This window comes from Bombyx mori, chromosome 15, assembly GCF_030269925.1.
Source record: "Bombyx mori chromosome 15, ASM3026992v2".
NCBI classification, from domain to species: domain Eukaryota; kingdom Metazoa; phylum Arthropoda; class Insecta; order Lepidoptera; family Bombycidae; genus Bombyx; species Bombyx mori.
In genome coordinates, this window is record NC_085121.1 from 7,708,426 (window position 1) to 7,723,271 (window position 14,846).

The following is a 14,846-nucleotide window of genomic DNA, read 5'->3' on the forward strand; positions in this document are numbered from 1 at the left end:
CCTTCATTGTGGAAATCGTTTCTAAACACGTGCTCCATACCTTTCTGCGTTGAAATATTTGTACCTACCAGAGGATTTGAATGATATAGATGTACCAATCTAAACGTCATTTACAATACAAAATTTAGTTTATGTTCATTTGTTCACGATTTATAAGGCCATTGGCGCTTCCTCTTCATCAATTTATATTTTAAATGGTCATAGTGAGATACTTTGATTATTCCGGTACTTGCATTAAACGAGCTCAATCAAATAGACGAAGATAAGTTAATACGCCCTTGCCTGAAGGGCATTTCTAATTTGCGGACACTTCATAGGGCTACAGAATAACAAAACAACGTTGAACTTTTGTAACCTTGGTCGTGCAAAGAAATTTGACGAATTTGTATATAAACAGCTCCTTATTATTTTTATCCATTTTTAAAATTATAAAAACGTACAAGATAATTGAAAACACTTCATTGACGCATGCGTGAAATCTATTGATTCGTCCTACGCCGATTCTCTCTCATGACGCTCTCAGAAAGATGTTATCTGCTCGACTGTATAACGGAGAGCTCTCAAATGGGGACAAGCGACCTTGGTTATGCTGATTTGTAACAGGGGATACAAATCAATGAAGCGTGTTTAGTAAACGTTAATGACGTCTCAGCGTTAATTGCTTGTAAAGACGAGGTCTCTGTGAAGCTAAGAAACGTTTAGACTACACTCTGTAGAGTTTTGTGTAAAATTAATACACTTGCCTGCACCCAGGTCACATGACATCATACGCAATCTCAGAATAACTATCCGTCGCGTCTAATTATAATCTACCAAAACTGGATTTACCTATTGGCAAAATATTCTAACATATTACAGGTTACTTGACGATGCAATATTGAAGCAGCAATTTATAGCATTTTTATACACATTTCAGATGTTCGTGCATTAACAATTAGGTATATTAAGTAAGGAATGCCTTCGAAGTACAACGTGCATTTTGTGTCGCTAATCGTTACGTAATCAGAATAACCCAATATTTCTGTAGAATAGGGATTGATTGACATTGTTATTTGATACAAAACTGGGCAAAGTAGCTATAAAAGTCACTGACCGCAACTGTACATACGTATAAGTATTGAACGCCTAGAAACCTACTTCAACATTAGTGTTGTATTTGTCTACACAGTTTTAGAACCTAATTATTATCTTCTTTTTCTCCACCTTACCGCACTAGGTGGGGTAGGCACAGCTAATTTTTCTCTTCCATTCTCTTCTATCAACCGTCATCTCAATACTCACTTCTCTCTCTCTCATATCGTAATTCACACACTCTATCCATGTTTTCTTCGGTCGACCTCTTCCCTCTCTACCTTGCTCTACCATTTCCATACATCTCCTAGTCACATGCATCTTCTCTACGCATCACATGTCCATACCACGCTAACCGTCCGCTCGTTAATTTGTTGTTTACCGGGGCCACTTTCACACTTCCTCTGATATACTCATTCTTTATCTTATCCATTTTTGTCACTCCACACATCCATCTCAACATTCGCATGTCTGCCGCATGCACTCATGCCCATTTCCATATATCTCCTAGTCGAGGCTTGTGGAGAGTATTAAGCGGTAGGCAGCGGCTTGGCTCTGCCCTTGGCATTGCTGAAGTCCATGGGTGACGGTAACCACTCACCATCAGGTGGGCCGTATGCTCGTCTGCCTACAAAGGCAATAAAAAAAAAAATCACATGCATTCTAGAACCTAATTATTATAAATATATATATATATATTTTTTATTGCCTTTGTAGGCAGACGGGCATACGGCCCACCTGATGGTGAGTGGTTACCGTCGCCCATGGACTTCAGCAATGCAAGGGGCAGAGCCAAGTCGCTGCCTACCGCTTAATACTCTCCACAAGCCTCGTTTGAAGAAGGACATGTCATAGCGCTCGGGAAACACCGTGGAGGGGAGCTCATTCCATAGCCGGATGGTACGTGGCAAAAAAGATCTCTGGAAACGCACTGTGGATGACCGCAGCGGCTCCAGGTAGTATGGATGAACTCTACTCCGGTGGCGGGCGGTGCGATGGTAAAAACGAGATGCTGGTATCATCTCGAACAATTCCTCAGAGCACTCCCCATGGAACATATGGTATAAAATACAGAGGGAACCGAAGTCCCTCCGCAGACCCAGAGGCTCGAAACGATCCGAGAGAATGGGATTATCGACAATCCGAACGGCCCTCCTCTGTATGGAGTCAAATGGAAGAAGCTGGTATTTGGGAGCCCCGGCCCAGAGATGGGAGCAGTACTCCATGCGAGGCCGGACTTGTGCTTTATAAAGCAAAAGTCTTTGTCCAGGCGTGAAGTACCGCTTCGCTCTGTTGAGGACTCCCAGCATTTTGGACGCCAACTTGGCTTTGCCTTCCAAATGACTCCGAAACTGGACATCGCTCGAAATGTCGACCCCAAGTATCCCGATACTCTCGGAAGGTTGCAGGGATACTCCTTGGAATTGCGGCGCCATGACAAAGGGGTCCTTCTTCGCAGTGAACGCGCAAACTTGTGTCTTTATCGGGTTGAATTGAACCAAGTTCAATTCACCCCATTCGGAGACTCGCCCCAGAGAGTTCTCCACTTCAGACACAAGTTTTGATCGTCTCTCTTGCACCGCGCTCCGAGAAAGACTCTGATGGCCGATATATCGCGCATCCCCCGTGCTGTCATCCGCATAGCAATGCATGCCATCAATAGACAGCATGTCATTGATATACAGGATGAAAAGCGTGGGGGAGAGCACCGAACCTTGTGGAACGCCAGCGTTAATGGTCATGGTATCAGAACAGTCACCGTCTACAACGACCGTGACGCTCCGCCCATCCAAAAAGCTAGCGATCCACTTGCAGAGACCCTCGGGGATTCCGTAAGATGGTAGCTTCGATAGAAGTACCCTATGCCAGACCCTGTCGAAGGCCTTCGCGATATCAAGGCTCACAGCAAGAGCCTCGCCCTTGCTCTCCAAGGCTTCAGCCCACCTGTGAGTAAGGTATACAAGAAGATCACCAGCTGAGCGACCGTGACGGAAACCGTACTGTCGGTCACTGATCAGCTGGCGATCTTCAAGATACTTCAAGAGTTGTGTATTTATTATTCGCTCCATCACCTTGGAAAGCAAGGAAGTTATCGCGATAGGCCTGTAGCTCGATGGGTCCGACCGGTCACCCTTCTTGGGGATAGGGTGGACGTGGGCGGTCTTCCATGAAGACGGAACCCTGTTAGTGCAATAAGAGAGGCGATACAAACGCGTTAGCGCAGGTGTCAGCTCAGGGGCGCACGTTTTCAAAACCACTGCGGGGATGCCGTCTGGCCCACTCGACTTATGGACGTCCAGGAGTCGGAGCTCCCGCCTGACTGCACACTGTGTGAAGCAGATATCCGGCAGGGAGCTATCACACCGGGGGATGCTCGGTGGTGTGGCACCCCCGTCGTCCACAGTCGAGTTCGAGGCGAAGAGTTTGACCAGAAGGTCAGCCTTCTCTTTCGCGCTGTGGGCCAGATTGTCATCGGACTTGCGCAGTGGTGGGAGACTTGACCTGCAAAAGTTTCCTTCTGCAGCTTTGGCGAGCGACCAAAAAGCACGGCTCCCAGAGGGATAGCTCTTCAATCGCTCGCCAACTCTAGCCACGTGCTCCGACTTCGCCTTGGCAATTACCTTCTTGTAGGACCTGGAAGCGGCGTTATATTTCCGCCTTTCCCCTGAGATGTTAGGATCCCGACGTCTCCTGGCATTATCCCATGTCACGTATGCGGACCGCTTGAGGTGTGCAGCATCCCTGCTGGCATTGTTATACCAGGGTCTGCTGCGACCCCCAACGGGCACTTTAGAGGAGGGAATAAACAATTCCATCCCCTGGAGCACCACGTCTTTAAGACGGTCCGCACAGACGTCAGGATCAGCAGAGGAAAAGCAGAACCGCCCCCATGGGTAGGATGCGTAAAATTCACGCAATCCATCCCAATCTGCTGACATATACCGCCAAACTCTTCGATACCCGGTCGTCGTTCGACGATCAGGACGAGAGAGTGGTACGGCAGCACGAATAAGGCAGTGATCAGACGATCCAAGCGAGCGTCGACCACCACACTGTATCCGGCCGGATCTGTGGTCAGCAGAAGGTCCAACAAAGAAGGCTCGTGCCCCTCGATATCTGGGACACGGGTGGGCTGTGTCACCAGCTGGGAGAAGCCGTAGGCCAAGGCGAAATCGTAGGCAGTCCGACCCGGGAGGTCAGTGGTTCTGGATCCCAACCACTCTTGGTGGTGAGCGTTAAAGTCTCCAAGAACCACCACCTCCGCAGATGGGTACTGCTCAAGCACGCGGTTAGTCTCCTCTTGCACATGCTCAAACAGAGCTGAACCTGCATCACTGCTGTGGGACCTGTACAGGCACGCGTAGATTCGGCTACGGCCCCCGTGATCTACGCGCAGCCACAAGAGGGACAGGTCCCGTTGTTCGAGGCCCCGAAGACGGCGACAACAGACATCAGCCCGGACGAATACGCACACCCCGGCTTTACGCAGGAAGTTGTGCTCCAATACGTAGCCGGGGTATTCAAGGTATGAGGTATCATCCGGAGCAGATATCTGTGTCTCCGTTAAAAAAAGCAGGGCAGGCTGCGCCGTCTCAAGGTGGTGGTGTACGGCGTCAAGGTTGCTATGTAGGCCCCTGACATTGCTGAAATCCACATTAAATGTGGAATGGGGAACCGCCTGTGAAACCCTTTTCTTTTTCTTTGTCGACTTCATGATTTTAAATTTTCGGAGAGTAGGATTAGGAGAGGTAGGATGTTGGAGGTGAGATCGAGGCAACACCTGAATGAAGCGCGGAACATAGTACATGCTCGACCTCTGGTTGCGTGAGAGACTGACGCAGGGCATGGAAGGGCCCCCAGTCCACTCTGCGTGCGATCGCCGGAATCCACTCCGGTCTCCGACTCCGGCACGACGACCGCACGACAGGATTTTACACCGGTTGGCGGGACAGCTTCCCGGGGCGGAGTTTAGTAGAGACACCCGGGTTCAGATCCCCTACTGAACGGCGGGCGGCAGCGGGTACCGTTTCACTGGGTCTCCCTATACCCCCGTCAAACAATCACGCCCCGTGAGTTCGCACGCACGTCTGCTCCGCAAGTTCCAGGCGTCACCAAGACTCACCCCCAACAAGGAAGGGGAAAGGAAAGGGATAGAACTGGCTCTCCAACCCACACGCCGGAACACAGCTAGGCTATTTGGCGGCGGACTCTAGTTGGAGGGTGGTCGCCAGCCAGTCGGACTAGGTCCTACCACCGGTTAAAATATTTAACAATATTATGTCATTATATGAATATTATCAAGTCAATAAATAGTCAAGACCAACCTATTAAACAAGTTGTGAATATGATTTATATGCTTGATTAGTATTTGGGGTCATGCTGTAAAATCTAAAAAGTAATCCAGATTAATCTTATACCTTTAAACGAGCAATTCTTGTATATATATATATAAAATCTGAATCTCGGAAACGGCTCCAACGATTTTCATAAAATTTAGTATACAGGGGATTTCGGGGGCGATAAATCGATCTAGCTACGATTTATTTTCACAAAATGTTGTTTTTTCGTGTTTTCAATAATCAACTCTTCCCGACATCGATTGGCGAATAATAATACTATTTTTCTTAATTGAGGGCAACTAACCGCTTTAAAGATACAACAAGATGGCGTTAATAAATTTAAAAAAAGAGCAAAGCTCGGTCATCATCTAGTGTTTTTTTAAATTCGTTATTATAATTTACTATCAATCTATTTATATTCAAAATACTCGACTCTGTAATACAAGATCAAATAATTGCATTCTTTAAGTTGAAGATTTACCCATCGTTTGATTCTTTGTTAGTAAACGTTTACTGTTGAGCTCTCAGTTTTTGAAACGTCAGCGTAGAGTTCGTTTGAAGGTCGTTTAGGATATCCTCAGGCGTCGCTTTGTCTGTCCACGCTATTTTTCTGAGGGTTGTTCACCTTACGTAGGACATACATTCATTCATTCGAACGCAAAAATATCCAAACAAGGCTATTTACGGATTCAATTACAAATACAAATATTCAATACTATTCCTGACTATCCTTTCCTCATTGTGAATACTTTTAATTGAATTAGTTAAGTATAACTAACGTGACCATTTATTATTTTTGTCAAAGCGTGTTTTACAAATATTTTCTTATAGAATATATTATAGAATAACAGAAAATAATCAAAGCACTAAACACAAAATAGTAGACATGAATTACTACAGCCGGAAAAGTGAAAGCCGTTTTTTTGTATTTGTGTTTCAAAATATCGGGTCTTGTTTTTAGATACGTGTGGAACTCAGTACAAATGATTTATTTATATTTATTTTAATAATCAAAATAGCTTTAATTACGGCTAAATTAGCCCACACACAAACAAACACTTCTAGTTCTATGTTGAATTGAAAAATACATTTATCGTTTGGTCTGCTTGCAAAAGCGGGACGAATTCGGTCTCGCTGGGGACAACGGGACAGAATGCCCGAAAGTTGAAGTCGTCGTGGCCTAAAGGATAAGACGTCCGGTGCATTCGTATCGAGCGATGCACCGGTGTTCGAATCCCGCTGGCGGGTACAAATTTTTCTAATGAAATACGTACTTAACAAATGTTCACGATTGACTTCCACGGTGAAGGAATAACATCGTGCAATAAAAATCAAACCCGCAAAATTATAATTTGCGTAATTACTGGTGGTAGGACCTCTTGTGAGTCCGCACGGGTAGGTACCACCGTCCCGCCTATTTCTGCCGTGAAGCAGTAATGCGTTTCGGTTTGAAGGGTGGGGAAGCCGTTGTGACTATACTGAGACCTTAGAACTATATCTCAAGGTGTGTGGCGCATTTACGGTATAGATGTCTATGGACTCCAGTAATCACTTAACATCAGGTGGGCTGAGAGCTCGTCCACAAATCTAAGCAATAAAAAAAAATATATGCGGGACTGTCCCGCCCAAATCGGGACGTTTCGTTACGTTAAGTATAACCCAAAACTTTTTAGTTATAGGTTTATTAAATTTAAATTCTAGGGACTTAATAACTTGTTTCCATTTCTTGAGGTCAGCTACGGATTATGAGAATCGTAGTCCGGCCGTAGATGTACGATGTACGCGACGTAGCAACAGAACACGTGTGTGTGCAAATTTGTTAAAATGTAACAAACGAATAGTTTATTGCTTAGTTGATTTTTTACATAATGAGTAATATGTAACAGATGCACGTGTATTAAACGCAGAATTGCTTTAAATATGATAACGCTGTGTAGTACATACCTCGGGTCACGTACACAGCAACTATAATAGCAACACTTTAAATATATCAAACGTTGCAAAACCTATGAAATACGATTAATAGGTTCAGCGTGGTGTACTTTTGATAAATTGCATAAATGATGGACTTAATTAAAGAGTTGCTTTATTATGTTATAGAAGAGGCGGACTGTTAATTATTTAATAATGTGTTTTGATTTTTTCCCAAATCACTATCTTACGATCTGTCAAGATTACGAAAGCAGCGAGGTTCATGCTGTCAGTTAAACTTTATAATAATTAGTATTCATAAAAAAGAAAAAAAAAAGATTCTGAATCGTTAATTGTTCAAAAGAGAATTTTAACAAAGGCGCGTAAGTATTTTAAAAGTATTTTTGGAATCCCCGCAAACGGTTTTCGAAGGTTTCAAGGGTGACTAATTTCTCAATCTGACAAGTAAGAAAATAAATAGGCGGAGTAAGCTATTTAATGTTTTTTTCCCTTTTTTAAAGTTACGAGTTTACTAATTAATTTTTGTTTTAATTGGACAAGGTTTATTTCTAAAAATATACTTGAATTAATTAGTAATACCATTCAAAATTCATCTATCATTCATGTTGATTTGGTCAAATAGCCATAAAGTGGTTAGATTTTAAGGATACTTTAACCTGTTCGGTTAGATTAGATCTGAAGGTATGAGCGAGCCACCTCGAGTTGCTACTACTTTCCTGTCATTCATTCTTCTCAACTACCCTTTGAGTGCGAAATATCGATAGATCGACACTCTATTTATGTGTATAAAGTGCGGAACGTCGGAATATCGACTATTGCGCAGTTTGATTATAGGTATTTGGTATCAACCTGTATGGGCGTGTTTTAGCGCGCTCCTTTATATATTTATAAAACGTTTTTAATAACTTCATAACATTATTTAATAGTATTTTGCTGTGCTTTAGTTAGCTTAGATTTTTATTTATTTTTTAATTTTAAAGTTTTTCTTTTTCACAAATCCTTTAGAAATTTCTGCAAAATATGTGAAAATAAGCTAAACCCTTTTAGGGTTTATATGTATAAGTTCGCATCTGAATTAATGGAATAGTGCAAGGACTCACGGATGGATATCAGCATTCTGGCAATTATGTACTCGGTTTGCACTGTAAGACAGACATTGTATAAATACTGGTCCAAACCAAATGAACCGACAGCTCGTCTGCCTATTTCAGCTAGTAAAAAATAAAAAATATAAAACGCTAGTTGGAATAGTTTCAGCAGTCTTTTATTTTTAGTCAAAGTATAATTATTATTTTGGTGTTCAAGGCCAGTCTAGTCCAATTACTAACATGCTTTGTTAATTTAAAGAACGCTTTCATTACTTTTTTTTCGTGTTTCTTCTTCTTCTTGATAACACATATCTTTGTTTTATTTTCGATTTGTTCAGGATTAAGCGTCATATTTACAAGGATTGGGACAAAAAATTCTTAGAAATTAAATGTCGTAGTATAATGAGATGGTAGTGAATATTTAAAATCTATTGTCACTTGCTAATGAATTGTCGCGACGCGGCGTTTCAATTACATTTTGTAATTTTTCCTTTTTTTTTTATTGCTTTTGAACCTTTACTTGGAGGTATCGCTATTCCGATCTTTTTGCCATTAAGTATTGCTTGCATGGTTTTCATTTATTACAACACAAAATTGAGAATTAGACGTTGTGCTTTGCAATGGACGGCTGGCGGAAATTGTCATATCTGTGGTGTGAATAACCAATTAAAATCAGAAACTAGGTATTGCTGTCCGAACATCTGCGCCAGTAAAATAGAATACTTAAATAGGAAAACCATGAATAGTTTCCATTTTCTACACTGTTTGTGAAATGTTTTCTTTTTTCATTTATTTAGCAGTTCTAAAACGGCTTTAGTTGGTCTACTTTCGTACATTGAACGCGCGACACGATAACCCTCTTATCCTGGCCACCACTCTTCACATATCCTACCCAGGCAAAGCAAAGCTGCCCTAGCCCAAAAACATGTCTAGTCGGATCCATTGGATCCGCTCTCGCTGCTCTAGGCTCTTCAAGCGCAAGTCGTCTTCGTCGAACTCGTCAATTAGCGATATGTGAACTAGCCTATAGACATAACTCACTGAATTTCTCGTCGTATCTTTTCAGTGGGTCGCAATTCCGATTCGGCGATATATTCAGCAAAGCATTGCTCTTGCTAAGGCCAATGTAGCAATCCTCTCAAGTTGAGCCCGAGAGCTCACCTACCCGTCGGGGAGAGGCTGGAATGACCCCTTGGACCGCCAACAATGGGGAAAAAAAAACTATTTTCTTTTTTCTATAAGAAAAATTACAATAACAAAACAAGAAATGTAATACATATAATTGTTTTAATCCTAAGTTTTCACCATTATTCTGAATCATTTGGTGAACACAAGTCAAATTTAATTTGCATTTCATGCGTTTCGAAAGTTTTTTTTTTAAAACTCGTTGAAAGAGGTGTAATCGCCCCACCTACTTATAAGTACCGTTTTTTCGTTCACGTCATTAACAATGTCCATAACAATCACGATGCTCATGTATTTTATCCCTAATAATATTCTTATGTTTTTATCGTTTGCGTGTTTTTTCAATATAGTTTAAATTACGATGGTCTTCCAAAGGAATCTTTGTCGAAATCATATAAATTAAACGTGATTGAACTTTGACCGGTCGTGAACGTCAAAGCTGATTGCGTATATACACAAGGAGGCCATTGAATTACACGCAAGTGAACGAAAAAGGTTCTATTCTTTTCAATGAAACAATTTAAAATCGTATTTTTGAACGAAACACACATAGAATATAGGGATTATTACCTTTCAACTTAATAACTATTAACACAGAACGCCGCATAAAAAAATCGAGTATTTTCATTCAGGCCACGGTGCTCACCGGTATGCCTTACCTTACTGAACCGTTCGGGCCCTAAGGTTCACCCGCGTGAGGGTTCCAACGTAAACGCTTCCCACAAGCCACAGATTGCAGCTATCAAACAAAACGCGTATAGAAGTGAGCTGCGTAGCCCTTTAGCTGAACCGAACGCGTTGATTTTTAAATCCAATAGAAAGTGTAGTTTTTATCAAGATAGCCTTTTATAGCATATGCAAATTATCGCATTTTATAAATTTTAGAATAAAAATCTCAAGTTGATAAAAATTACTGATTTCCTGATTTTGGCTTGGCCAGAATGGTATAATAATACTGTTACGCCAGTAAGTGTAACGCGATCTATCGCCGAATAGTCGAACGAATATCGAAGGATCTAGTAGCACCTAGAACGCTCGAGAACTACAACGCCATTTATTGTCAGATAGCGGAAACACAATACTAGAAATGTGTGGAATATTCTAGATAATTCTAGGGAAGTGGTATCGGCTATAAAAGCGTTGCAAAGATGGCACGTAGCTAGTCAGTAATCGAAACTACTCGAAGCGAAACAGCGAACGGATCACCTGAAGCGAAGCAGAAGAAGCGAATTGAGAGTTTTAAAGTATTTGTTGAGTGTTTTAAGTGTTCTAAGTGTTGAATACAGTTTTTAGTTGTACTTTGGTAGAATTTTATTTATCCCGAACCTCAGCGCGTAATAATACGCTAGGCCGCTAGGCCATAGGCCGAAAGGCCTTCAACGTGTTATTATAAAAAATTTTTTTAAGAATAACACCGTTTCTTCTGACATGAGTAGAAACCGCAAACCTATAGATGGTTGTACATATTTCTGTAGCATTTGACAATAAAATATATGAAGTTTTCTTTCGAGAAACATCTTAACAATCCATAGATTCAATGCCGGGTATACTTGTTTCTCACGCTATAGTAAGCTCTACTAGTACCGTATGTTTAAACTGCTTTCTAAACCTAATAGAATGTTTCCATTGCAACAGGCACAAAATAAATTTCCAAAAAAACAAACTGAAAAAACGTACATAATAAAAATAACACTCCCCACATATATTTTTTTAACATCGCCCTTCCTCATAAAGGCTCGACCGTTGCTACGATTTTTATTTACTTAGCGCGGTGAAATCTTCATATAACTTTAAATTTAGCTACAAATCAAATTAATCGAAATCCAACAGGAAGTCGAAAAATTTAAAATAAACCTAGATCAAAGTAAACAGTTCTAGAGAAGCCGTATATCACGGCCTCCATCGAACAGATATAAATTTCGGCAATGTTTCTTGAGAGTTCATTGTGTATTTTACGACTCTCGCTTTCAGTGCAGCGCAAATACCTGAAACTGACGCACAGAATTTATTCTCGTTGCATAATCTAACGTCGGCTTTAAGATTAATCTACAAAAGTTTCTGGAAGAACGTGCATTACAAAAATATCTGATATTGTGTAGGCAAAAGAAATTCATACGTTCCAAACTTTACAGACGCCGATAAAACTCGCATCAATCAATTTAAGCAGATATTCGGCGGGAAGCAATTTTGTACGTGACGTTTGTATCTACATTATTCATGAACATTCTCTCCTGAATATTCTCTTTTGAAGTAAATTAACCTGTATAGGTATCGTTTTTCAATTACCAAACAGATTTTCTCCCCTCTATGATATTTTTTGAGCATTATGACTCTACCTTCAGATTAAGCTTAGCAGCAATCCTCAGCGGTAGGCAAAGAGGTAGGTTGATGTCACGACGATGACCGGTCACCATCAATTGGCCACCATTCGTTTGCCTTCGAAAACAATAAACATAATAATATCTTTCTTTTCACAATGGCCGGTATGATGAAAGTTTAGTGGTAAATGTTGGTATCAAACTATTAACGATCTATTTAGCACCAGTTTAGTTTTTTAACGTTCTCGATAGCGTAAAAGCTAACTCACATTTTTTTTATTTTTTTTACAACATTATTACTGGTGGTAGGACCTCTTGTGAGTCCGCGCGGGTAGGTTCCACAACCTTGGGTATTTCTGCCGTTAATCAGTAATGCGTTTCGGTCTGAAGGGTGGGGCAGTTGCTGTAACTATACTTGAGACCTTAGAACTTATATATCAAGGTGGGTGGCGCATTTACGTTGTAGATGTCTATGGGCTCCAGTAACCACTTAACACCAGGTGGGCTGTGAGCTCGTCCACCCATGTAAGCAATAAAAAAAATTAAAAAAATAGTATGGAGTTGGAACGTTTGCCTAGGTTTGCCGCTAGGTGCGCTGTTCCAACTGCATACAAATTTGAGTTAACTTTCACGCTATAGAAAACGTTAAAAAACTCGCACTAAGCACACAGAGCAAGCTAGGAAAGTGAGCAACTACTAATGCGTTCGAATTGTACGCTGTAGATGTAGTCTGAAGAGTTCCGGTCCAACCACATACTTCAATCAACAAAAAAATATGATTGAAATAAAAAAACACCATGAAATTCGTTAAACAATTATCAAAAACAGAATAACTTAAATTTAAATTAATCAATAATTAATGCCGAATATCCAGGTTATAATCCATCCAAATATTAAAGTAAAACAATCAATTCTAGAACTAGACACACATCATGAAAATTTTGCACGTTGCACTGCGTGAATAATATATAACTCAATTCGCCAGTGTATCACGATCATGTCTCATTATGATTCGATCAACAAGTATTTTTGATGGAAAGGCCATCGCCAAATGTTATAAGAAATACGCCCATTAATCACGCGCCGCCTCTCGTACGTTAAAAATCATCCCAGAAGTGGGAAAAGCTTCAATTCAATGAGTTTTTTTTTTTTATTGCTTAGATGTGTGGACGAGCCCACAGCCCACCTGGTGTTAAGTGGTTACTGGAGCCCATAGACATCTACAACGTAAATGCGCCACACACCTTGAGATATAGTTCTAAGGTCTCAGTATAGTCACAACGGCTGTCCCACCCTTCAAACCGAAACGCATTACTGCTTCACGGCAGAAATAGGCGGGGCGGTGGTACCTACCCGTGCGGACTCACAAGAGGTCCTACCACCAGTAAAAAAATTTAAAGATTAAATCGTTCTTGCAAATAAGTTTACACAAGTGTGTGAGTGTGTGTGTAAGTAATTACATACTTTTTATATTACCAAGAGGATTTAAAAGAACGATTCGAAAACTGAGCGCGTAAAAAGTTTATTTGCTCGGGTTTAATTTAAACATTATAAATATTAGTTTCAAACGTATTACTCGTAACGAACTATTTTATTTTCATTGATTATGATAATATCAGCTACTAAATATGTATAAAAGAACATAAACTGCCCTATTTACAGATTATCTAACAATGGCTTGTTGACGAATCGGATGTGCGTTCATCGTAGAATGCGGAGACCATTGTCAAACGGCCGAGTCAAATGTGACGTTTGATGTTATTGTATGACTGGCTGGTGACGAGACATCAGTTCTCATTGCCATTGATCGGAGGGCGGGCGAAGGCGGGCGGGTGGCGCCCACGTGCTCACTCGAGACCGGAATAGATAGTCCGCTCCGCGCAACCGTATTAACCTAACATCTTTCACGCACTTCCATCGCTTAAACAAAAAAAAAAAAAACAAAAAAAAAAACATCAACAAAAATCTGAATCAAATTTCACGTTTAAATAAATTTAACTTACTTTACATAACCTTTCGTAAATTGTTTAAGTCATAAATTCTTTGGGAAACGCGATTTGTATTTCTCATACGCACAAACGTCACAGGTGTGCATTCTGCTATTTTAATGTAAACTTTACCACCGAGTCGTGCAGTACTGGCTTGACTTTGGTATCGTAAGGATCGTCCGTGGGTGTTGTTACGCGAGTTACGCGATATTTAGATTTAGCACCTTGACTCAGTTATTTGATAGAGTAGTAGATATAGTGAGCACCGGCATCCGCTGAGTGCATGTGCGATGCGATGCGTGATAAAATCGCAGCATTGTTTCGAGGCTCGGCGCACACACCTGCACACAACACAGAAAAGCTTCAGAATGGTGTGCTTGATCCAGTACTCGTCTTTTCGGAAGGTCTGCCTTTATACTCTATTTTTAATGCACTTCTAATAAAACTTTTCAAATGACCAGAACTGATAGTACAGCTTAAAAATAACATTGTTAAGAATAAAACAGCTATTTACCTTCCAAATTCAGCAGTAATTTTCAGCAGTAATGCGTTTCGGTTTGATTACTGGTTGTAGGACCTCTTGTGAGTCCGCACGGATAGGTACCACCGCCTTGCATATTTCTACCTTGAAGCAGTAATGCGTTTCGGTTTGAAGGGCGGGGCAGCCGTTGTAACTATACTGAGACCTTAGAACTTATATCTCAAGATGGGTGGCGCATTTACGTTGTAGATGTATATGGGCTCCAGTAATCACTTAACACCAGGTGGGCTGAGAGCTCATCCACCCATCAAAGCAATAAAAAAAATTTACCAGAACTTATCGATGTTAATACAACTTATGACTTTTTTATAATATATGAAAATAAAATTATAGTATTAGCTTTAAATTAACCATTTCTGATGACAGTGATATTGCTAACCGCT

At 41.0% G+C, this 14,846-nt stretch overlaps 1 protein-coding gene across 2 annotated transcripts in view; it reads left to right on the top strand.

Moving 5' to 3' along the window:
- Positions 1 to 14,846, top strand: part of LOC101739545 (b(0,+)-type amino acid transporter 1) — a 45,583-nt gene that overhangs the window by 6,085 nt on the left and 24,652 nt on the right. Inside the window, exon 1 of one of the 2 annotated variants that reach the window (XM_021349639.3) lies at positions 13,542 to 14,326. The exons of the other annotated variant lie outside the window; for it this stretch is intronic. Within the exon in view, the coding sequence (XP_021205314.1) occupies positions 14,206 to 14,326 (121 nt within the window). The 5' untranslated portion in view covers positions 13,542 to 14,205. Of the gene's footprint in view, positions 1 to 13,541; positions 14,327 to 14,846 lie in introns of those variants that run through there. 2 annotated transcript variants of the gene reach the window in all.